Source organism: Aspergillus lentulus, assembly GCF_001445615.1.
Source record: "Aspergillus lentulus DNA, contig: Alt09, strain: IFM 54703, whole genome shotgun sequence".
Lineage (NCBI taxonomy): Eukaryota > Fungi > Ascomycota > Eurotiomycetes > Eurotiales > Aspergillaceae > Aspergillus > Aspergillus lentulus.
Genome location: NW_028322117.1, coordinates 1,241,825 through 1,265,056, shown reverse-complemented (window position 1 = coordinate 1,265,056; position 23,232 = coordinate 1,241,825). Strand labels below are relative to the sequence as shown.

The 23,232-nt window shown below is 49.2% G+C and overlaps 6 protein-coding genes across 6 annotated transcripts; 2 read left to right on the top strand and 4 right to left on the bottom strand.

Annotated features, from left to right (window-relative positions):
- Positions 1-202: 202 nt before the first annotated feature.
- Positions 203-2,114, bottom strand: ALT_5231 (ubiquitin carboxyl-terminal hydrolase family protein; the record flags this gene model as incomplete). Its single annotated transcript, XM_033555332.2, has 2 exons — positions 203-1,368; positions 1,436-2,114. The coding sequence occupies 2 exons, from the start codon at positions 2,112-2,114 to the stop codon at positions 203-205; spliced, it is 1,845 nt and encodes a 614-aa protein (XP_033411223.1).
- Positions 2,115-2,469: 355 nt separating this feature from the next.
- Positions 2,470-3,497, bottom strand: pre1 (proteasome core particle subunit beta 4; the record flags this gene model as incomplete). Its single annotated transcript, XM_033555333.1, has 6 exons — positions 2,470-2,547; positions 2,618-2,741; positions 2,805-3,054; positions 3,119-3,276; positions 3,331-3,415; positions 3,491-3,497. 6 exons carry the CDS (start codon positions 3,495-3,497, stop codon positions 2,470-2,472), a joined length of 702 nt encoding a protein of 233 aa, XP_033411224.1.
- A 199-nt stretch (positions 3,498-3,696) lies between these two features.
- ALT_5229 (ribosomal RNA-processing protein RRP9) lies at positions 3,697-5,666 on the top strand (the record flags this gene model as incomplete). Its single annotated transcript, XM_089599885.1, has 2 exons — positions 3,697-4,068; positions 4,185-5,666. 2 exons carry the CDS (start codon positions 3,697-3,699, stop codon positions 5,664-5,666), a joined length of 1,854 nt encoding a protein of 617 aa, XP_089455762.1.
- Positions 5,667-6,549: 883 nt separating this feature from the next.
- ALT_5228 (uncharacterized protein) lies at positions 6,550-7,605 on the bottom strand (the record flags this gene model as incomplete). The annotated part of the gene is made up of 1 exon (XM_033555335.2): positions 6,550-7,605. One exon carries the CDS (start codon positions 7,603-7,605, stop codon positions 6,550-6,552), a length of 1,056 nt encoding a protein of 351 aa, XP_033411226.2.
- Positions 7,606-9,474: 1,869 nt separating this feature from the next.
- Positions 9,475-10,759, bottom strand: ALT_5227 (uncharacterized protein; the record flags this gene model as incomplete). Its single annotated transcript, XM_033555336.2, has 3 exons — positions 9,475-9,918; positions 9,970-10,333; positions 10,386-10,759. The coding sequence occupies 3 exons, from the start codon at positions 10,757-10,759 to the stop codon at positions 9,475-9,477; spliced, it is 1,182 nt and encodes a 393-aa protein (XP_033411227.2).
- A 4,689-nt stretch (positions 10,760-15,448) lies between these two features.
- Positions 15,449-22,700, top strand: ALT_5226 (uncharacterized protein; the record flags this gene model as incomplete). Its single annotated transcript, XM_089599884.1, has 15 exons — positions 15,449-15,586; positions 15,740-16,015; positions 16,091-16,267; positions 16,366-16,706; positions 16,757-17,036; positions 17,087-17,855; positions 17,922-18,034; positions 18,080-18,755; positions 20,230-20,321; positions 20,373-20,755; positions 20,825-20,920; positions 21,070-21,457; positions 21,529-21,873; positions 22,168-22,353; positions 22,617-22,700. The coding sequence occupies 15 exons, from the start codon at positions 15,449-15,451 to the stop codon at positions 22,698-22,700; spliced, it is 4,344 nt and encodes a 1,447-aa protein (XP_089455761.1).
- Positions 22,701-23,232: the final 532 nt, after the last annotated feature.

The window sequence follows — 23,232 nt, the reverse complement described above, 5'->3', positions numbered from 1 at the left end:
CATTACAGTGTGCTACATACTGGTGAAGCAAAAAATAAGCCACATGGAACATGGTCACCATCGTTATATCATCACATCTAATGGTACAATAGTATCTCTCCAAGCGAGTGCTGTATCAGTATATCTTGCACATGCGACTTCATCTACCGCAGCCGATGTTTCTGAATAAATCACTGGCTTCACTCAGTGAGGAACTCGTCTCTCACTTGGCCGCGCCCTTGCCCTTCCGGTTATTCATACCAGGGATCTTTCGTCGCTCCCAGACCATCAGATAGCCTTCCCGCGTAAACAGAGTCTCACTTTCAGCCTTCTTGACAAATAGATCTTGGATCTCCAGCCAATCAGGTCCTTGCTGTTCCCCAGCACCTTGGCTTTGGTGCCGTCTGTTCTCCTCTGCCATGGCCTTGTCGTGGAGCTGGACAAGCCAGGCCACCCTCTCACTGCCAGCACCGGCGCCAGCCGACGACGTTCCGCCCGCAGCGGTGAGGCCCTTCTCTGCAGCATCCTCAGTGGCACCTGGTGCTGCCACAGTTGGATCCAGGATAATGTTGGCAACGAGATCATATAGAATCGGTTCGCCAGGCGGCCAGATTTCCGGGTTAGGTTCCACGTACGGCGACATATCTAGAGAGCGCGGCGACGGGAAAGTGACAATAGTGGGATTGCGCTCAGAGACAAATCGGTTCTTGCTGAATCGTTTGATGTGGAATAAGAGATAAGGGGGAAGAGGGTGAAGAAGGCGATGTCGGACACGGTGAGCCAGCTTCTCGGAGGCAGTAATACCGTTGTACTTATTTAGAAGAGTTGTGAGGGGCACATGGGGGATGATGGATTCTCGGTTCGCGGATTGAAACAGGGGTGTTGGCGGAAGATCCAGAGTTAGAATGAGGAATGGGGTGGTTTGGCTATTAATGGTGCCTGATTCGGTGAAGACCAGACGAGCATTTTGCGTATCTGAATGCGCAGTAATGGCTTGACTTTCAATTCTCAAATGACCTTGGAAAGCAGCCTGTATCACACTCGTCGGGGTCGACGATGGTTTCTTCGAACCACCTAGGGAAAGGTGTAGATTGTTTAAAAACCAGGAGAGGAATTCTACAGGATCCGATTGTTGGGTAAGGGTGAAGCGCTTCGACGACCGGAGTGCAATCTCCTGTAGCAACTCGTGTGGCGAAACATGCGAGCGGAAAGCCTTGGGATTCCACAGTTTGCGTACCAATGTGCTGAAACGAAGAACCAATTCCGGCGTACCTGGTACAGGAAACTGATGCAGCAGGAAATAGTTACGAATTGGGAAAACGTGAGCCAAGACCTGGACGACGACATTAAGATAATCGTTGGCTTTGATGTTGTTCATTCCCACGAAGCCTATCAGGGGAATCAGATGCGTTAATTTGTGCTGAAAATTTTCAATAGAACTGAAGAAAAGACTTACCAGGTCTGTAACGATTACCTGCAAGATCAAAAGCATCATGAACTTCTTTATCCAACTTAGAAACCTCCTCTTTTGAGTAGTGAGGATCTACCACATATTTGATATCATCCAAACTTTTGCTCTTGACTTCATATCCTTCAGGAAGGACATAGACCTTCTTTGTCGATATGTTGATGAAGACATGATGTCCAACTTCGAGAGCGTGAAAGTACGCATATGACTTGGGACCCCGGCCCTGGAAGTATTTGCCGCATACGAGGCAGGCATACACGTTGATATTCGAAAGACTGACGGAGCACAGCTTCTCAAAGTCAAAATCGAGAATTTCGCGATTGATCGTGTCAAGATAGAGGTCGCTGTAGCCTTCCATAGGTTCACTTTGGCGTTTCGGCGGTGCGATGACTGGCCGGTCCTCGTCGACATCGGACGATTCGGCAACTTCGGCGTCCTCTGGAATTGCCTCTTCCATCTCTTCTTCTTCATGATCAGCTGCTGCAAGGATATTTTGCCCTTTGCGTTCATGCTCCTCCATTTCCTGGCCACTGGCTCGTCGCAAAGGTAATGCTCCGTTGCGGGGGTCGCCTTCTTCAAGCTCGTCTTCCACACGAGCCTTCTTCGAAACAGGAGAGCCTACTGCAGGCTCGTCCTCGAGTGACAGTTCTGCCTGTCTTTTCGACATCGTAGCCGTGAAATTAACAGTTGAGTTGAGAAGTCACGGAGATGGAGCTGGTTTTCCGAAACCATCGCCGGGCTAAGCTCTAAAGACGCGACAGATCAGAGGTGCAAACATGTCAAACATGCAGCGTCACCAATGCGCATCCCGTTATTCAAGAGTTATCACGTTCTACTCAAGCGGATATTCTGAGTTCAGGAGAGTAAGTATCGACCTTTGAGTCATTTCCATTGGTCCCTATCAAGAGACACATACGTGCCCAAGTCATGGAAAATACCTGCCATGCATCCCGGTCTTCAAAAGCAAATCAGTGAAAAGACAAATCATGGTATGATACAACGCCGTCATTCCAAGTGTGAGATTAAGCACTCTTGACTATTCTATCATTATCGACCTCTACTTCCTTGACACCATCCTTGGTCACGACCTTTACAAGAACCTATATGGAGTAAGTCAGTAGCTGATGCTTGCAAAAGCCAATACCGCTGGGTTGTAAGTTGGGAACGTACGCCCTTGTAATCGATTGGTAGTCTGCGCTTGAGCTCGTCTGTGCACATCTGTAAAAGGTTCATTCCCTGTTCGAGGGAGATATCGGGATGATGGTGTTTGTCGAGGATCGATAGGCAGTAGTACCTAACACATTGTCAGCGCCCTTGCTTTCAACGACCACTCGTCGCCCTCAATGTCGACACTTACTGAGCATAACCGTGTGCGGCATAGGGTACTCGGGCAAGCGCAGACAAGTAGTCAATCCAATACAGGTGAGGTTCCTGTGTGATGGAGTCCACTCCGCCCAGCAGGAGGTTGACCGTGTAGGGATTCCGCGATCTCAAACTGCGAGCCAATTCTCCTCTGACGAAGTTGGCAACGGCATTCGGACGCAATTCAGTGTCGTTCCTCATAGTGTATAGCGCAACATTAGCTTGAATGTATTCGGCGAATTGCACTATCCGCAACGATCGTTAGCTGTGCTGTGTTGATGTCATTCGTTGCAATTCATCTCTACGGACCTGTATCTCCTGCCTCTCCTGAAAAAGCCATAAGAGTGTGCTGGCTCAATTGCCGTGTCTTGTCATCTTCTGCTTTGAGAATAGTCGGCCCTCTCATAGCGGCTTTGGAAGCCGCCAGGATGACGAAGTCCTTGCCGGTGATACCTAGTAGAACCTCCCTAAAAGCAGTGGTTAGACCATAACCTCTTGGGAATTTTGAATTCTAATCTCACATATTGATAGTAATCTGTCGTAGGAAGGGGAGACGAAAATGAAGAATGAGGACAAAAGAGGATGGAGGACGATGGAGATTGTAAGCTGATGAGCTCACCTGAAGCCGCGCGAGCTCTCACTGCCTGGAGCTTCTGCGTTGTTGCGGAGCTGGTCGCTTACTCAGCATTTAGGCGTAAATTCTTCTCCGATCCCCGAGGCCGCCCTGGTGCACAGACCAGCGGCAGAAAAAAAAGAGCGACAAGAAATTATTACTTGCGGCCAGCACAAAAGACGGCCGGCATCTCTTACCCTAATACTTCATTGTCGATCACAAAGTTGCTATTGACGGATAATTTTGCACGGTAATTCTCAGATACGACTGTGCGATGTCGTCCTTTTTTACATTGCCCGCTTCACAGCGAAAGCGGAAGAGAGACGACCGCGCCGCAGCTCCGGCATCAAAAAAGCGAGGTGTAGATGCGGACGGAGATTCTGGTGCGAAGGGAAAGAGCAGGACGAGAGAAAGAGATCAGTCTATTTCTGGCAGTGACCTGGACGATGACGACGAGAGCGTGGCGTCGGCAGTATCTGAAGAGGAAAGTGGTTCGGAGTCTGAGGATGGCGAGACGGCAGCAGAGAGAAGATTGAAACTCGCTGAGAGGTATTTGGAAAATGTGCGAGAGGAGGTGGACGACTATGGCTTCGATGCTGCTGAGATTGATCGAGACTTGATCGCCGAGAGACTAAAGGAGGATGTGGTATGTACCGCCTCTTTATTTTTTCTTAACCCACCCGTACTGCGCAAATATGTATTGGATAGACCAGATGGCTGACGCTCAAGAAGGATGAATTTAAAGGACGCTCTTATCGTCAGATAGCTTCAGAGTTAGCATTTTCGACGGCGACACCATCGTTTTTCCGCGCAGATACCCAGTCGACAACTTCAATCGCAGTACACCCGCCTTACGTTTATACAGTGTCAAAAGACAAGACGTTGATCAAGTGGGAACTCGCAACGCCGAGTCACGCTTCCGCAACGGTTCCGGCGACAAATGGACAGAATGAGGGATCTAAGCGTCCTGCAAGGCCTCAACGGAAAAAGCCAAAGCAAGTGAAGTTCGCTCGGGGATTAAGAAAAATCGCAGAGACCGGCGAGGAACATGGTCATACCAAGGCTATTCTTTCAGTAGCCGTGTCGCCTTCGGGCAAGTTCGTGGCTACTGGTGGAGAGGACCGGAAGTTGATCATATGGGATGCTGCTACGTTGACGCCAATGCAGACCTTCAGCCAACACCGCGATGCAGTTAGCGGGCTCGCTTTCGTCCGACACATCTCCACTATGAGCTCCGGTGAGCAGTTATTTTCCGGTTCCTATGACAGAACCATCAAGACATGGTCATTAAGTTCGGCCGGCCATGCCTACGTTGAAACCCTGTTCGGGCACCAGGACAATGTATCGTCAGTCGCCGCCATGACTCTCGATCAGTGCATCAGTGTTGGAGCACGCGATCGCACCGCTCGGTTGTGGAAGGTCGTCGAAGAAACACAACTGGTCTTCCGTGGCGGATCATCAAAAAACACCTATCAGGAAAGTACCATCGACTGTGTGGCACCTCTACCCCCAAGCCATTTTGTCACAGGCTCAGATTCCGGCTCCATCTCCCTCTGGTCCATTCACAAGAAGAAGCCTCTCCACACCATCCAATGCGCTCACGGCTTAGACCCTCTACCGCCACTAGACGAGCTCTCAGCTGAGGTCGATCAGAAACTCGCTGACTCAAACTCCCGTTTCCTGCGGCGCATGCCCCGCTGGGTCACGGCTTTGGCAACAGTTCCCGGCACTGATATCGTTCTTAGCGGCAGCTGGGACGGCTTCATCCGAGCCTGGAAGGTTTCCGAGGACAAGAGGACAATCATACCGCTTGGCCCCGTCGGCGGAGGAAAGCTCGGTTCTGCCGCACTGGACACGCCGTCTCGACAGCTCAAACAAACCCTCGAGTTTAACACAGCCGCCGACGCAGACACCATGTCCGTTGACGAACCCCAGAATCAACCCACCGAAGACAGCAAGGAGGAACCTGAGCCTCTCATCAAGGGTGTCATCAACGATATCGCCGTCTTTGAGCGTCGTGCCGACACAGCAAAACCCGGCCAAGGCCTGGCTGAATCCAAGACTAAGACCAAGTTGTCCGAGCCCGAGTCCCGCGGTCTCTGCATCGTCGCTGCTGTGGGGAAGGAACACAGGTTTGGGCGCTGGAAGTGCTTTGCGAACAATTTTCACGAGGGATCTGCAGCTGATGGCCGCAACGGCGCCGTTGTTTTTGAAGTTCCCTTTATTTCCGACATCAAGCAGTGATTGGAACACACATTTGCTGAATGGGGCATTGGAGCATGCATTTTGCATGCACGCCTTTATCATGAGGTCATTGGTTGCAGAATTGAAGTTCCGGAACCCACTGAAAATAAATTTATGGTATCGAAAGCCTCGTATACCGCTTCGATTTCTTTGCATCTTCTTGTACTGGGAAATAGTCCGGCGTTCGGTACGTTCCCTAGCCTTCAATGTACATAAATCAACCACACAGGCCATGAGAAACTATTTGAGGCAGTATCCCTTCAGGAATTTCAGCCATAATATGGGCCCGAGTTGCTTTTTTTTCGACGTGCCATGGACCCTCCGTAAATTTCATAGCAGTGCCTAATAATTGCCGACTGGACAAACTTACTTTCCTCTACGAGTAAAGACAACTCCAACAAATTCATGAACCCTCTTTTGAAATGTTCGCTAGATAAGGGCTATGGTAACTGCTATGAAGACCAAGTATGAGCACAGCTAAGAATTGGCCTTGAGAATGACGGGAAGGGGTATTGGAAATGAACCTGAACAATAAAGCCAAAATCACGCCTCGAATGCTAAAATAGATGTCCCTAGACCCTGATCCGATCTTTTACTCCCTCCCATGAGTGAACAAGGTAAACGCATCGATTGTATGATGGTTCCGGAATGCCGGAAATCGTTAATCATTGAAAAAAACCCATAATTTTATGGTCGGCGCGAGTGAAAGCATCGCAGTAGCATATCCATGGTTATGGTTCCTCTTATTATTTGCGCTGCACCCTTGCAAGCGAACACAGCATGCAACTCTGTCGGAAGGATGGAGCGCGTCGGTGGAATCGTTCATGAAGTCGCAAGCCAATCTCATCAATGGAACTGCTCCATCCGGATGACAATGGATTGCTCAGTAGGCATGGACCCTACAACCTCTTCTGTTCCTTGCCCGCCGTGACGGACCAACGGGGCCCTCGTCAGAATCATCTTCCACGTTAATCGCATTGTAGGCCGATGATCCCGCAGTAGACGCTTGATTCCCATGAGATGAGGTACCACGACGAGCCGAGTGGGAAGTCCTCGTGGTAAAAACACGCGGGGGTGACGACCCATGTCTCACTGATATCACTACTTCATCGTACGATGGTTCCCGACGACGACGGTTCGCGTTGACGGGTGGCCGTACAGGCTCATCATCGTCATCACCGTCGTCGTCGTGTCCATGTTGCTCGTCGTGGTCCAGGACGCTGGATCCAGTTGGCGTAAGGTCGTTCAAACTATCCTCATCATCACTAGTGTGTGTCATTGAAGAGTCAGTGTCCAACTGTGACACGTCGTAGTGCGCTCTATTGCGGGCCGGACCACCGACGACGGTAGATATATCTGAATCAGAGACATAATCGCGGCCGGCATGTTCGTCGTCATCAATAAAAGAATCCATGTCGGCATCCTCATCCGCGTCATCATAGTCGTCGATCTCCGAGTAGTCAAGGCTTGCTGAGTCGACGGAAGGGAGGCGTTGAATTTGGTTCCGAAGCGCGGGAGTCAAATGGTGGAAAAGTTGGTCGAGATCCCAACCATTGCGGTAGCCACCGCCAAACCCGACTTCAACTTCGTCATCGTAGTAATCAGTCATCTCAGAATTCTCGTCCTCTTCGGTCCAACCCGTCACCGAATCGGAAGCGTCCGATACTGATTGATCGTCTCGAAGGTATCCACATTGTGCGCAGCCGGCATCATCTTCAAGTTCCCAAGAACAGCGTGGGCAGCGAATGACATTATCTTCAACATCGATGATGGGCGCCTGACGGATTGGCTTATTGAATGTACCCCGGAACAACCCCCCTTCTCTTGGATGCGTATTCCTTCTGTCGCGCTCCACTTTCTCAGCTTCCTCACGCTGAGAACGCTCATGCTGAGCTGTTGTCTCGTTTTTATCCAGGAGCTCTGCCCGACTCGTGAACATCTGGACAACTGAACGAATCTTCAAACCGTAATATTAGCGCAAGAGTCTTGAGGACTAACATTGTTCAAAAAACAGAGGGCATCTCACCAAGTAGGCAGGCGCAGGCTGGCTCTTTACCGGCGCTCGACAGTCGGGGCATGTTTTGTTCGATCTTCCCGAAGTAAACCATGATGACAAGCACTATCCCGAATGTTAGACATTTCGTCCGAATAATGGGGAACTTTGACCAAAACTAACAGTGTAACAGAAGGTATGCCCACACGCGATTGTGAAAGGTTCATAAAGTGGCTTAACACAAATACCACATTGTAAGAGAGATCTGATGTCGTCTACATGTCCCTGTAGCGTTTGAACGAGCTGTGCGAGGCTATTTTAGCATCGGCCTAGCGGTGACCTTGGGTAATTTCAAATTGAGTCTACTTACTCCTGATGCGCCGTCCCCCAATCCATTTGTCGAGTTAGTCGAGTTTACATTATCGGGGCCGATGGTGGACCTGGCTTCCGCGGTGGTAGAAGGCGACATTGCTTGATGGGCTAATATTCTCCCCAGGAGGAGAAAGATGTCGATATTGCTCCGAAAACCCCTGCAATGACGAAGGAAACACGGGTGCGAACAACCGCGCGAGCGAGATTGCAAATACTGCGACAGTGGCAAGATTCGGGGTTCTCTTGTCGGCAAAGCTTCAAAAACGCGGCAGCCACCTTTTTGTCTGAAGTATAGAAGGGTCCGGTCGGAGGAGGTCAGATCCCAATGGCGAACCGCGGGACGATCCCTCGAGGATTCGGTGATTCGTCCCAGCGAAGATTGGACGATAGAATAGCTGGAAGAAAGCGAAGGGAAAAGAAGACTTGAGCAAAGGAGATAAGCAGAAGCAGAAGACGAAGAAGAAAAAAGTTCGTGGTCGATAAACCACGGTCCTTCAGCCAGGACAGGGCGACGTGAGCATGACTTTCTTTTTCGGAAGTTCCGCGCGCAAACTGAACAAACACCGCGTCGGACAATAGGCGGCAGGTCACCTGACTGCGCATTCCAATAGACTCGATGTGATGGCTCAACTACCCCCTTTCGACACCTCACAATCCATCAATCAGTAGTCAATCATCTTTGACCCATCTTCATGTGCTCGTCTGATTGTCGCTGGTTTCCGGTTCCTGGCCTGAATATGACAGCTATTATCCAACAATAGCAGCGTGGGCCTCTGAATTGACAATGACACTTCAGTCCTTGAACATACACAAGAGCAAATAGTTTAATAAATAATAAGATAAGAAGCAAGACGGTGTACTCGTGAATGGCTGTGGCCTAATCTCACCTGGTGGTGAAGGGCATTGTTATGCGGCTTTAATCATTCAACAAGCCTGCCATTGTCTCCTTCTCTGCTCTGAATCGAACTAGGCTGCTCAATAGGCATATGTTGAGGTGTTTGTTTTTGAGCCAGCTTACCGAGCAGTCATATGTTATTAATATTATCAAAATTGGCCTCCTCAGTATTGTCAGCACTTTGGGGAAACAGCTTGATGTGCTGCATTCGGATTGATATTGGCCAACGTGCTTAGACTCGTCACAATTTTTGATGCTACGACTTGCCTGCAACAAATATTGTCATGAATTGGGCACCGGCTATCATGAAAAGTCATTGGTAAAGACATCACGAAAGAGGAGATAAATGCAGGTCAGCAAATAACCAAGACTCGGAAGCATTGCGATCTGCAGTACTAGCCAGGAGTAAGAACCGCGAGACTAGACTCAATAACCTACTGGGTAACTGTCTTAAGCTGCTTGCCCCAGAGTACTGAAGGGCGACACAGGGAACTGAGTCTTGGAGCCTAATGACAAAGGGGATGTGCATGTTCCACTGCAGCGTCAGCCTACTCTGCCGCAGCGAGCTCACGTTTCTTGGACTGCTTCAGTTTCAGATCTTCTGAAATGAGGTGGCTGTCGCCAGTCACGCCTTTGATGACCTTGTCCTCTTCAACGATCTCTCGGTCCATGTGCTCCAAGAATTCTATTTGTTCATGAATGAACTGCTTCAGGAATCCCGTGTTGAAGCGGCAGTTTGCACGCTTCCGGTCCCGCATGTACTTGTTGACTTCCCTGAGACGATCTTCGAGAATCTCAAAGCGGTATTCTGCAAACTGATGATACAACTCGCCAAGGTCAGAAATCGGTCTGATAGTGGTCAGTACCGTGTGGTCGGGAATCGCCGGAGATCGTGGGCGAAAGGAGGTCACCATGGTGATCCGCTCGGTCATTCCCAGGGCACGAAGGGCTCGATGTTCGATGTACCGTCCCTGGAGGATTACTGCCGAACCCTGACGGACCTGGTTAAACTTGTATTGTACCCCTTGGGAAAGACGACTTACCATCTGGGGGCCCCGGATCTTGATCGTTTCGCCATTGCCTTTTCTTAGTTCTGTCTCTCCCCCGATCATGTCCTCGCAGTCGGAGAGCATCACCACGCAGACAAAGTGATAGCCGTCAGTGTGCCAATCCACGATCGGATCCTTGTCTTCCCAAGCACTGTCGGAAACATTCTTGCCAGCCTCCGGACTTTTCTTCTCCGTTACCGCTGCGAGAAATTTGCCTTTATCCTCTTCGCTCTGGACGGAAATGTTGATATGTCCTATCTCGTAGTCCATGACGGGAACCAAATCTACGCCGGCAATTTGAGAAACAATAGCGAGAGTCTGGGCATGTTTCCAGGCGTCGTACACAAACGGGGCACACCTGCGATTGTCAGAGCGCGATTCGAAGTGAGTGAAGACATCACAAAACCCACTCTGCAGCATAACCTCTAACTTGGCCCTTGGCAAGATCGCTGGAGCAGTGATACTTGGAGAAGACTTCCTCTCTAAGGGCTTCCTTTCTCATGGCTTGAATGGCCTCGGCAGAGAACATTGGGAAGGGTTCGGAGACTCCAACAGGAGAAATACCACGACGCTCCGGGTACCCGAGCTCGGCCATGGTGTAGACCTTCGAAGGAGGAGTAAAATTGAGATGTTTAGCTGGGTCGAATTCGACAAACTCCGCTTCAGCCAGCTTCTGTGGCTGAGAGGCATGACTCTCCATTCCTGCATCTCCCTCATCGTTGGTGTGAAGATCAATCGCTAGATCCAGAGATGGAGCAGAAGAGAGTGCCTCAGAAGCTGCCATTGCTCTGGTTCTGGATTATCGTCAGTCAACGTCATCTATCATCCATGGACCTGCAACCACTGGCAATAGGCTGTCGAGGGGAACTCACGTCTTCAATACCGATTCCAACCTGAACCACTTCGATTAGAAATGCGAGTACGTAATCCTATAAGCCTAGTCAACCCAGACTGATGTTGTGGATAGGAGAAGAAATAGGATAAGAGAGATTTTAAACTAGCTTGATTACCCGTCAGGCACTTGCGTTGTGTGAATGCTGAGTAGCGGTAATAAGTGATCCTAAGTTATGGCATATATAATTCCTACTATCAGTACATACATTCACTATGAAGTAGTGAATCTCGTGAATAAATAGCTGTTTACTTGGGAATTACGTGCAAGCCTTAGCATAATAATATTCCACTATTGAAATGACTCCCTGCGCTTCTCGCCTAATCGCCCGATTCGGGTGCTGCTGCTTTTATGAGGGCAACACATGTCTGATCATGGCGTGCTCCTGGCGCGCTTCATGCCACTCACTGCTTGATCAATGCTCATGCATCGACTGCTCCGCACACTCCCGGATTGCCCTGAGGCCTCTGGGAGTAAAGCTGGACAGGCTCCTGCTTGTCCCTGATCATTGTTCACATGACCAGGACCGGGCCCTTGAACCATGGCAGACTAAGCTATTCCAATCTATATCTACATATCAGGTGTAAGCTATTACTTTCCTAAAGGCCTTATAAGGGCAAGAGCCAATAGATTTCCCTGCTTATTCCATGATATGTCCAGTTTAGCGTGTTTTAGCTAAATGCGCTCCCAAATGGAAGGCCAACCAGGAAGTAAAGGGAAGACAAGCTTACTCTGATTTTTACCAATAACCATGGATATAACCTTAAACACCATTAAGAGAAAGGTTCCTAATACATATTTGCTCTCCTATCCAGCAGAAATTCAACTACGTCTGCATGTCCTCCCTCTATAGCTGGTAACAGAGGTGTATTGCCGTCTTCATCCTTCGGGTGCATATTATCAACTTTTGCTCCATATTCAAGCAATTTGACCGCCTTGGCGTTTCCTGTGCTCGGAGGCTTCGCAGCTACACAGAGAGTGGTTTGCCTAGCTCGACACAGGGTCGAGATGATCCGGGCGGGGATGTTCGATATGCTCTGTCAGGGCTGGATCCAGAAGATCGCAGCGAGTGTTGGTTGGACGCCGGGCCTCGCATTGCTTGAATGTGCGGGCCCTGTCGCTGCATCCGCAGGAGTAGACATAAACCACGAAGTGGCACCTTAATCCTTCGGTATCAGTATGTATCTGCTGTGGTGCAATGTGGGGTGGTATGAATTTATAGCTCACATAGTTGAGGTCTCTACCCCGTAGGATCAACTGAGGAGGATCCGGAAAATATGCCCGGTAGACTGGAATATAAGTCTAGAGGCCCTGTCGGAGAGCGTAGTCATGTCGTCATTACTGGAAAGATAGCAGATGACAAGTGGATGACGAGGGCGTACCTGATGTATCTGACTTGTGAGACCTTAAGCCCTTAACTCGTGGCCTAAGTTTGTCTGTCCGGGAATCATCTGCCCGCTTTTCTACCAGAGATGACCTCAGGTATAGCATACCGGTGCAATAACTTGCATCACGATGTACTTCATTTCTTTCCAGACCCAACAAGGAAACTATACAGAGCTCCACCAAGCAAGGCATCGAAGACCCATCGAAGATCCAAAGCACTGATTACTCGGCTTCCACTGGAAATTCTCCACTTGATATTGCTCAACCTGGACCTGGGCAGCCTGGGGATGCTGCGTCGCGTCGACACCACATCAAGGCACTTAGTAGAATCGCTCCCTGCGTACTGCCTGTTGAGGAAGCATGCACCATACGCGCTACGTCTCATGGATGCTACGAGGTGCTCGTCGCATTTCCCGATCCAGTGGATATTCACAGAGTTCTGCCACCCCTGGTGCCGGACATGTGGCGAATTTGGCCCCTACATTTACCTGCCAACAGTCAGTCGGTCATGCTATAAATGCAATTATCTCCGACCCGAGTATAAAGTAGCACCAGTGACAGATGTTTGCTTGCACTTTGGGCTGACCCAGAAGGACGTCAAATCACTTCCCATCATTGACACCATCTTCACGCCTAAACGCCGTTTAGCTGACGTTACCCAAGCAAAAGCGTTGGGTAAACAGCTACATGGGAGTTACAAGGCGATGAGGCAGCAATACCAGACCAGTCGGAAGGAATTCAAAGAAAACTACCGACACCGGGTTCAGGAGTGGAAAAGACAAAAGCAACAAGGGCCTTCCGCTCGACGCCCTCGCCAATCTATTCCTACTGTACTCGGCGACGACGGAGAGTCAGGCTCGTGGAGAATGCAGGCAACAGTTACATTTCCGTACTGGGATCGCCGTACCCAGACATTGGAGCCGGGCACCTTCTGCCGAGCCTGCACCTATCACTGGGAGGATGGAAATGCGAATGACTGGAGATGCATGGAGACCATATGGGATCTACATCCTCCCGGCCGGGAGGCTTATTTCCGGGCTTTTCTGGCGGCCGAACTACCCCAACATTTTCTACATTGTGCAGCAGTGAAGGCAAACTATAATTTCCGAGAACTTTCACTAACAAGAAAGGAACCTAGGAGAGAAGGAACCGATTTTGTAGTAGCACCGAAGAAGATCATTGCTGGATGAGATTCGTGGTAGTTGTCGGGCTCATCGGAAGTTCGGGTGGCTGTCAATGTAGATTACATCCTTCATCAGAACAGCAGAACACAGTGCTAAAGTGTAGATCTTGGTGGATTGCTGAAGTATATACGGAGTTAAGTTATCTATAAGACGAAGTATATACGGAGTTAAGTTATCTATAAGACGAAGTATCTCCATATGCCAAGACTGTGGGGCCCGGGCCGGATTTTCCTCGGCACCAGTCCATGTATCGTTCGCATGGAGGCTGGATCATCATTATTGAAGATCGCAATTATTCAGATATACTCACAGGTACAAGACCACGAGCATCTCATCTTATTGTGTAGCTCAGCTCTGTGCAAAATAGTCTGTATCCTGAGCCCGAGGCCTTCCATTGATAGGAGAGATGTCATCGCAATCATCCCAAGCCGACCAACAACAGCAGTCATCACAGCCAGGGCAACCCAATGCTTGGGAGAAAGCGGAGCGCAAATTTGCCAAGTAAGCTGATTCCTCCTGTTCTTCGAGATCTCTGTGCCGTCTGTATTTTATTATATTCCCGATAGTTTTGAAGACCTTTGTTGTCCGGTATTCCTCAGAGGGCATGAAATGTATCCAAATCTCGTTGCTTCTGAATTTCACCGGTCTCTGCTTCAGACAATGCTCTCTTGTTTAGCAACTAAGGGACTGACCTTGATACAGTAAACATGCGAGTGAATACTATGACCCATGCCAGGATTTCGCAGATCGAAGTCTCAAGTGCATGAAGCGGAACGCCTTCGACAAAGATATGTGTGGAGACTACTTCCAGTACGTTTATCCATTCTTTCCTGCAAATCTGTGCTGGTATTCAGTTTTGTGAGCTTACACGAGCTAATCTGTTTTCTGAAAGAGCCTATCGTGACTGCAAAAAGGAATGGGTATGTTGAACTAGTTAATGTCTTTCATCAGAGCCAAAAGCCCAGGGGGGAGCAAGGACGGCGCCCAGGGGACCTATGCGATTATCATTCTAACATTAATTCAGTTGACCCAGAAGAAGCTCAACTAGTCACCTTTCCTGGTATCAGGAGAGAGCGGCTCCAGCGCTGCAGGACCACTCTAGAGCTCTGGGATGCAGTATAGCGGGATAATTCCCTCGCCAACAGCCAAACTTCATGGGCCTTGGCATCTATCGGTTTCCTAGGGCAGATATCACTGGTCCTGAACACGCAGGTAATATCTGAAGATCGGATTCGTTCTCTCCAACTCACGGCAGGCGTTGGAGGCCCTATTGGCAGGAACGGATTCGCTGTGGTGCTTGGTTATGCAACTGCGTACCTACTTTACGCTCAGGCGAGACCTCAAGTCTATTTGACGGCAGGCTTGCAAGAGTCTACTATTCCAAATTAGGGGTGTTTAGCCGGAGTTTGTGCTTTGGAGTTCGAGTGAAGATTTTGAACTTGTATATTATCGTGTATTGTACTACTGTGGAATTTATCATAGTTTGTGAAATGGCTGCGCTACAGTTACCTGGGAGCTTGTAAATGGCTCCTTACGTTTATACTGCTTTTCTCAGTGCTGCGCTTCGCGGAGAGCTTGTGCTTCTGAGAGATTTATATAGATAGCATCGTGATGCCGGGAATGAAGACTTATGAAAGCCACCTTTTGTGGATTTTCTCAGAATTACAATAAAGTCGTCCACTAAGTAAAGCAAAGGAGTTAATAGTACAAGAGATTCAATTGACGATCTATAGCAGTAGCAATGAGACATTAGAAGGACAATAGCTTGTCGACTGAGCTCAGCCATCACCGCCTCGGGAGAGTGTCTCCCCGCCAAACATGCGACGATAAGAATTTCCGAGACAACTAATTGATCCTCCCCTCATCTTCCGCTTTCTTCAATTCGATTCCCCGCACATCTGTGCTGTGCTCGGCCGGGCAGCAAACGACCTTGTCTGGTCATTGCCTTGACCTCTATCCCTGTCTACTAGATCTAATCTCAGATTGTTACCATCGGGCTCTCTGATTCAGAATGTCGGCCACCAACGACGCCGTGTTTCATCGGCGGAACAAGCAAATCCAGGATGCCATTGATGGGCAGAACTTGAAGCAGGCTTTACAACTCATCGAGAAGCGCATGAAAAAAGGAGAGGACTCGAGATTTCTCAAGGTAAAACATCCACTACCGCTCTTGGGTTTTATTGGCGCAACCAGTTGTTCCGTTTCACTATTTTGGCTGCTTCCAAGCAATGTGATACAACACTTTCTTGCAGTATAATCCGTGAATGGTAGCTAATTTTTTTTTTTTGTTCGTGCCCGATAGGCGTGGAAAGCAGAGATCCTATACCGCCATGCGGACGACGCCCATCGCCAGCGCGGCCTCGCCGAAACGCTGGAGCTGTGCAAGTTAGAGCCACCAACGACAGATTTAGACACACTCGAGATCTTGCAGGAGACGCTACAGAAGATAGGCGGTCAAGAGGATACTATGAGAAGCTTGTGGGAGAAGGCTGCCAAAGCAAAACCGCAGGACTTAGAAGTTCAGTTGAGGTGGTTTTCATATGCATTCGAGGGGGACGACTGGAAATCAGCGCAAAAGGTTAGCACTGTGCTTTAACGAAATTACCCGCCTTCCTATAATTGAGTTACCTTTGGACCTAACTGATCTTCGCAGGCGGCTATGAGCCTTCAGAGCAACTTCCCCAAGACGCGGAAATACTATTTCTGGGCCATTTTCCTCAGTTACCTTGTTGCCGTGGACAAGAACAGCTCGGAGGCCGAACAGAGGCTCTTTGGGACGCTGGCTTATCGTATGGCCTCGAAAGCTGCAGACAGCGTCCCTGCTGATCCAGTACGTTCAAGCTTTCCCTTTCCTCTCCGTGTTCAGGCGACTCCCACGCTATGTATCTTCGCGGCTTGATGAAATGATTCTTATACCCGTCACAACAGAAAGAGTTGCTGAGCACTCCCAGAGCTATACAAAACGCCGAGGAGCTTTTACTACTTATCAAGATCTGCGAATCTCAGGGGCGTCACTCGGAGGTTGTGAAGCTCCTTGATAGCCAGAACTTGGGTCTGAGCTCACGGATTGTTCAAAACGATTGGCCTTTCGTTGGAGAGAAGCTCTCTGGCTTGGAGAACGCCGAGATGTGGGCTGAGGGTCTCTCCTACGCGAGGGGCCTTCTGGCGATTCCGACTAATGAATCAGAGGAGAAGACTCTACAAGAGCGCGACGACTGGGCTGTCTGGAGCTTACTTGTTCATTCAGTCCAGAATATCAAGAACACAGAGTAAGTCGACTTTGGAGAAGAGACTCCTGATAGGCTAATAACGGCCATAGAACTACTGCTGAGATCAGGAAGTTCATCGATGAGTTCATCGAGGCTGTTCCCAAATCACGAAACGCACAATTGGCCCGCCTTGACTTGATTCACTGGGGCTTCAAGTCTGGCAACCTAAAGAGCGACGAATTGATCACCGCGTGCCAGGAATACTTTGATCGAAATAAGACCAAACTGTATTGCTTCGTAGACCTTCGGAAATACCTGTCGGATTTGGATAAGGGATCTCTAACGGATTTCATTCAATATGCGTCTCGGGCCGAAGGGATTCAAGGCGATGTATGTCCAATTATGATTGCGATCTACGTCCTTGTTTACTAACTCTCTAGATGAAGGAAAACGACCCGCTTAAGGACGTCCCAGCGATCAATGCTCTTAAACTCGAGTACTGCTTCCTGCTTTCGGCTGATGAGGCCAATGCCACACAGCCAAAAGTCGAAGAGTTTGTTTCGCGTTGCCTCCAGATCTTCCGCGGTGCAAAGCGTCCTGAGCGTACCGCAGCCGGCTCGACCATCGAGAGTCAGCCAAGTGATGACCTGTGCTTGCTCGCCGCTATGAGTCTCATTCGATTCAGTGGAGGCTGGATCAATGATAAGCCGGACCAGATCCCGGATACCAGTCTGATTCGCGCAGCGGGTATTCTGGAGCGTCTCTTGCTTGACTCTCCTCATAATTATAACGCGCTTCTGCTGCTCGTTCGGATGTATCTTCGCCTGGGCGCAGGATCCCTGGCTCTTAGGACATTCAGCAAACTATCCGTCAAACAGCTGCAGTATGAAACAGTGGCCCACAATCTTTTTACACGACTAGCAACTATCCACCCCGATTCAGCACCGCCAGTTGAAGGGGCAGAGTACAAGGATTTCCACCCGCAATCTGCATTTGTACAAGCACTCAACTTTTACCGGACTGCGGATGTCACGACAGTTAGGAACAGGACGAATGGGTTGGAATACGGCAGTTATGTGAACGTGGAAGGAACCATTGACCTTCAGAGACGGCTCAAGCACAGTATTTGCCGTAAAATGTGGGCATTAGATGTGAAGCGGATACAGCGGCTAGCTGGAGGCGACAATATGGGCCGGTACAGTGATTTGGGTGAGACTTTCTCATTTCCAGCGGAATATATATTAAGCCAAATGCTAACCTGAACGGCCACTCCAGCAAGAGAGACATCTCCCACGGTAGATCAACGTGCTTTCGATGCGTTTATGAACTGTGAAGCACCGGGCCAGACTACCTTTGAGGAGCGAGTGCGCTTGGGACCTCTGCCTAAGGTGAGTCTTCTTGTCTCTGAATAGAATGTGACTAATGTAGTTTAGGAACGTTGGGTGAAATCGGCTCAGTTGACAGATCAACTGTTCGACCTCTTGAAGAACCTTGCTGCTCAGAAACCGGTGTCTTCAGATTTTGATGTGCCTAGCCTGGATGATCTTCTGAGCTCAGACGCCGAGTCCGAGATGACCGCTCCTGAAATAGAGAGCGTCAAGCTACATCTGAACCTCCTTAAAATGGCGAAGCTTCTCAGCGGATCAAAGTCTGTCAGTTCAGAAGAGGTTGATACCTGCCTATCGCAAGTGGAGCAGTGGCTCGAGTTCACGTCGAAGGACTTTGCCTTGGACAGCGCGAAACTCTCCCCAGTTATGTCGAGAACTGCAGTGTACTTGAAATCCGGAACTCCCTCGGCTCCATCATGGAAATATTTACATGACGCTTTCCTCGTTCTCGAGTCGCTCAAGGCGTTGTCATTCACATATACCATCGCATCAAAGAAGGGTTCCAAGACAGCAAAGCTTCCCAAGGACCGTGTCGAAAAATTGGCCGGCCTGATTGGGGAAGTGTATGAAAGCGTAAGGGCAAATATTCGTGCTCTCAAGTCGCGAGTCTCCGAGCCAGGCATGCTTGGCTCCCTGGTCGACCTCGTTCTGGCTGGTGGTCAGCAACTTCGGACCGAGCTCGAGAAGACGCTTGACATGCCAGCATTGGAACTTGTCTGTGGTGAGCTAATGGAAAGCTGGGAGGAAAGCCTGAATGGAGCGCTCTCTGTGAAGTTGTGACAAGCTGTGATGATTGGGTGACGGTAATCCAGAGACGAAGAACTCGAACTGAATTTTAGATATATGTGTATATACCGATTCTATACAGATAGAAATACCTCTTCATAGAAATCGAATGGACTAACCACCCTGCCATGGATGATGAAGCACAAACACGTGTGGTATACTTCGACGGTGAGCAATGATACATTGCCTCTTCAGCTCAACGGTCTCTTTGTGACTGTTAGCACGTGCATCAAACAATCAAACCACAACCACTGTGCCACAGATATAGCCTTCCACCGTCCTACACTCCAGTCCCCAAGTTCTCATCAAGCAACGACCTCAGATGTGCTAGTACGCATGGCACTTTATAATCGCACTCTGGGCGAGATAATCCTCATCGAAAGACTACATTCTCGAATCTCATCAACATGTCCATTTGCACCAGGATGCTAATCCCTTACATTCCTGCATCCTCATGGCCAGAAGTTTGATACGCGAGTCATCTCTCCTCCACCAGTTCCGAATCCACTCAGAATACGGGCCAGTAACACAAAGACCACCTCGAGGGTTACACAACCGGATCAGCTCCATTCCTGAATCCTTGTCCTTCCATCAAATACGAGCCTTGAATTAGGATAATAGGGTTATTTGCCAGTCTCCACGCGCAGATCAAGGCTTTATATCGATCCGTTCTATTTCTGTGCCACAGGGTTCCTAATTCGGTTGTACCAGGCATTCTTCGTCGTGTGTGATGGCGAAGCCGTAAGCTTATGGACCGTAGTGTATGCAGGTAATCGCACCACAAGTGTGAGTTTGATCGTCCTCTTGGCTGCCATGGGCGCATGCTGGATGCTACATCAGCAGCTGGTGGTGTTCGGTGCCGTCGCAACGGATCATTTGCTGCTGCGGATTACAAGGCTCTTGGTGCTTGTTCTCTCCTGGATCTTGACTTGTACTTGCAGAGCGAAAAATGGACCCCATGGACGCTACATCTACTCTGTAGAATTGCTGATGCCCTTGTCTTGATCTCGCATACAGTTTGTCGGCACTGTCCTTGACGCTGGGATTGCTCCTACAAAGAAACCTATCTAACAGGGCGTAATGACTGTTCCTGACGGTATGCAAACCTCTGCAAGCGAAGTTCATAGATATGTCTACCGAGATTCGGTGCGCTACTGGAACGTCGTCACGCAAGCGACATGCCTCGCTATAAGTACAGTTCTTGTCTGGATGCGGATGTATTCGAAATTACTTATCACTAAAGCACCAGGATGGGAAGATTGTACGTGAAATCCCAGCATGAGGATCATTATTCAAGATATCAAGCGCTGAGACAGTGGCCCCATAGTTTGCTGCGTTCTCGCCTGGGTATGGCTCACTTCTATGACTTGAATAATGAGTCACTCATAAACACCAGCTTGGACTGTTAGCATACGTCGTGATCACATTCGAGGCTGACAAATACGGCAATGGAATTCATATATGGGAAGTGGATGAATCTGATCTGCGGGAATATAGCAAGGTGAGTGAGCGCCTTGCACCCGGGTCTAGTATGTTCGCTGATGAGGTTCAGTGGGCAAATACCTCGCAGATAGTCTATGGCCCTCTGATCTTCATCACCAAACTATCAATCCTTCTGCTTTACTTACGCGTATTTGCTCCCTCCTTCAGAAGCAAGACCTTCTTCTGCATCCACGCGCTTATCTGGCTCAACTTGGGGTTCTACTTTGCAGACACGATCGTGAAGATATTCGAATGCTCGCCTCGAGCGAAGATCTGGGATAAGACCCTCAAAGGGCACTGTATCAACATCAATATCCCCATCATTGTGACTTCCTCAATCAATGTGGCGTCAGACTTCCTGATACTGGTTTTGCCTATTGTGAGTGTGTGGCGCTTGCAAATGAGAAACCCCAAGAGATGGGGCACATCAGCGATTTTCGCTGCTGGCATCTTGTGAGAATTACCTTTGTTACTCGGTGACCATGAGTATCTTCTCGGACTGACCAACATAATTGCACATAGCGCTTGTATGTGCAGTATCATGCGCCTTGTGGTCAGTGTACAGAACAAAACCGTCAAGGACAAAACCTACGACTGGTTCCCAGAATTCTTATGGACGTAAGGCAATTTCCACGGACGTCGGTCATTATGTCTTTAATTTATGATCAATTTGCTGACAGTGTTGTCTTTGTTCTTCAATGAAGGTCTGCCGAGGTCACCTCCGGAATCATAGCCAGCTGTATGCCGGCTTTACCAACCTTCTTCAGACACTTCATCAAGCGAGCACGTGCCCTAATCTTGAGCGCAAGCACCAGCTATTCGTCCCGCTCGGCAAAGAAAGCGATGGAAGTAAACAGTTGGCCCACCAGCTGGTCCGTACGTCAAAAGAAACAATCGAGCGGCGGCCTTAGCATGACCGAGCTCTGCCGGGGCACCAACTGCGAGCTAGATGATACTGAGCAACAGCATGAGGAGCACACAGGACGTATCTTCTCAGGGGCCAGTTACACGACTGCCGGTACTCAAGGGGGTATACTTGAACTTCCAAACGTGGCGTCGGACAGTTATACATTCGACAATCGAGGCGCTGGACATGGGTTTGACTATCGTACGGGGATTCTAAAGACAGTTGAGGTGGATGTTGCGTCTCAGCGAGTATGAGGCATCTTATATATTCCCGCAATTTCTTTCGCTTTCAAGGTTATGAGTGCGTCAACATTCAGTAGAAGACGAATAATACATCATGCGTACACAGGGCTGATGAAGAAGCATACCTTCCCGAAATGGTAAAGCATAAGCTCTTATCCTGGTACGGCAAGTCCCCATGCGGGCAAGCGCGAAGGTACAAATATAGGTCAACCACCCTAGCCCTAAGCCCTAACCGCTCGCCTACGCACCAACGCGGGCGACCAACCAAAACTTTGCAAACTCCATTGCGATTCTATCCGCACCGACGACCGTCGACTCGACAACTTCCTTCCAGCAACCACCGTCGTCGCCAAACCCCAGTCACAACCGTCGAGATGGCGCAGGAACGTTCCGGAATCGTGGTCGGTCTGAACAAGGGCCACGTACGTTGAATCCCTCTCCCGTTTCCCTAAGAAAAAGAATGTTTCCCGTCGGTATTTGTCCAGTCGGTCTCGAGAAATTTGGATTGAGGATACGGAACATAAATACGGAGGGGACATATTGTTGGATTGTCAAAAGGCGCAATTTCTTATTGAGATGGTGGAAATGGAACGACAACGGACGTACCAATCGAATTTATTGGGCCCGACTTGACAGAAATTGACCGGAAGCATTTGACCTTGGTTTATAAGGAATAAGGAACAATCAGTGAAGCTGACTTGGGTTCCCATTGATAGAAAACCACCCCTCTGAACACCCCCAAGACCCGGGTCAGCCGCACCAAGGGCCAGTCTTCCCGCCGCACTGCCTTCGTCCGTGACATCGCCCGCGAGGTTGTCGGTCTTGCCCCTTATGAGCGTCGTATCATCGAACTTCTGAGAAACACTCAGGACAAGAGAGCTCGTAAGCTCGCCAAGAAGAGGGTATGTCACGAGTTCTGGATATTGGTCTTCACGGGTGTTCCTTTGCTCGCTTCCCTGGAATGTCAATCATACGGTGTCTGCTCTTCGAAGTACAATTTGATTAAGCATACGGCAACTGTCAATTGGACACTACGCCCTCCGTGAATCTAGCCATTCGAGTACAGACATCACCGACCAACGACTTGTGGAGCGAGCTTGGGGAACACTTTGTTGAGAACTTTCGCACTCATTCATAAACAATGCTAACGAATGATCTTTTATAGCTCGGTACCTTCTCCCGTGGCAAGAGAAAGGTTGAGGACATGCAGAGAGTCATCGCCGAGTCCAGACGTGTGGCTGGTCACTAAATTCGTTTTTCCTTCCTCTGAAAATGTGTTTATTATCGCCAGAGAACGAGATAACGAAATTTAAGTGAAATCGTTTCGGTTGCTGAGTTGGCGCATGGAACCAGGAATTGTTGTCCGTAACATTCAATCCGTCAAAAAGGCCCAATGGAAGGGACAGAATCATGATGCAATAAGCATGGACTAAATACCAAAATGGATCTCTTGAATCTAATGCAACTGGGAGTTTTTCGGGTTGGTCTTACGGCCTCGGTGACTTTGAACCTAACACTACTTTTATTCTATCGAAACACTTTCTCTGATGGATTCACCTATCACGCGGATACAATTCTTTGCCAATACTCTGTGTCTCTTATCGCTCGCAGCGAATGCCTTGCGGGAATTCCGTGATGTCCTTATCTTCTACCGTCATCATCTATGCATTCGACTCCCATGGTACCAAGTTGATGGCTAAAGTCGAGTATTGCGAGCATGCCCGTAGATAGATCGTAGCCATTGGTCATTCTAAAATACACAATGTGATTTCACGCTAATA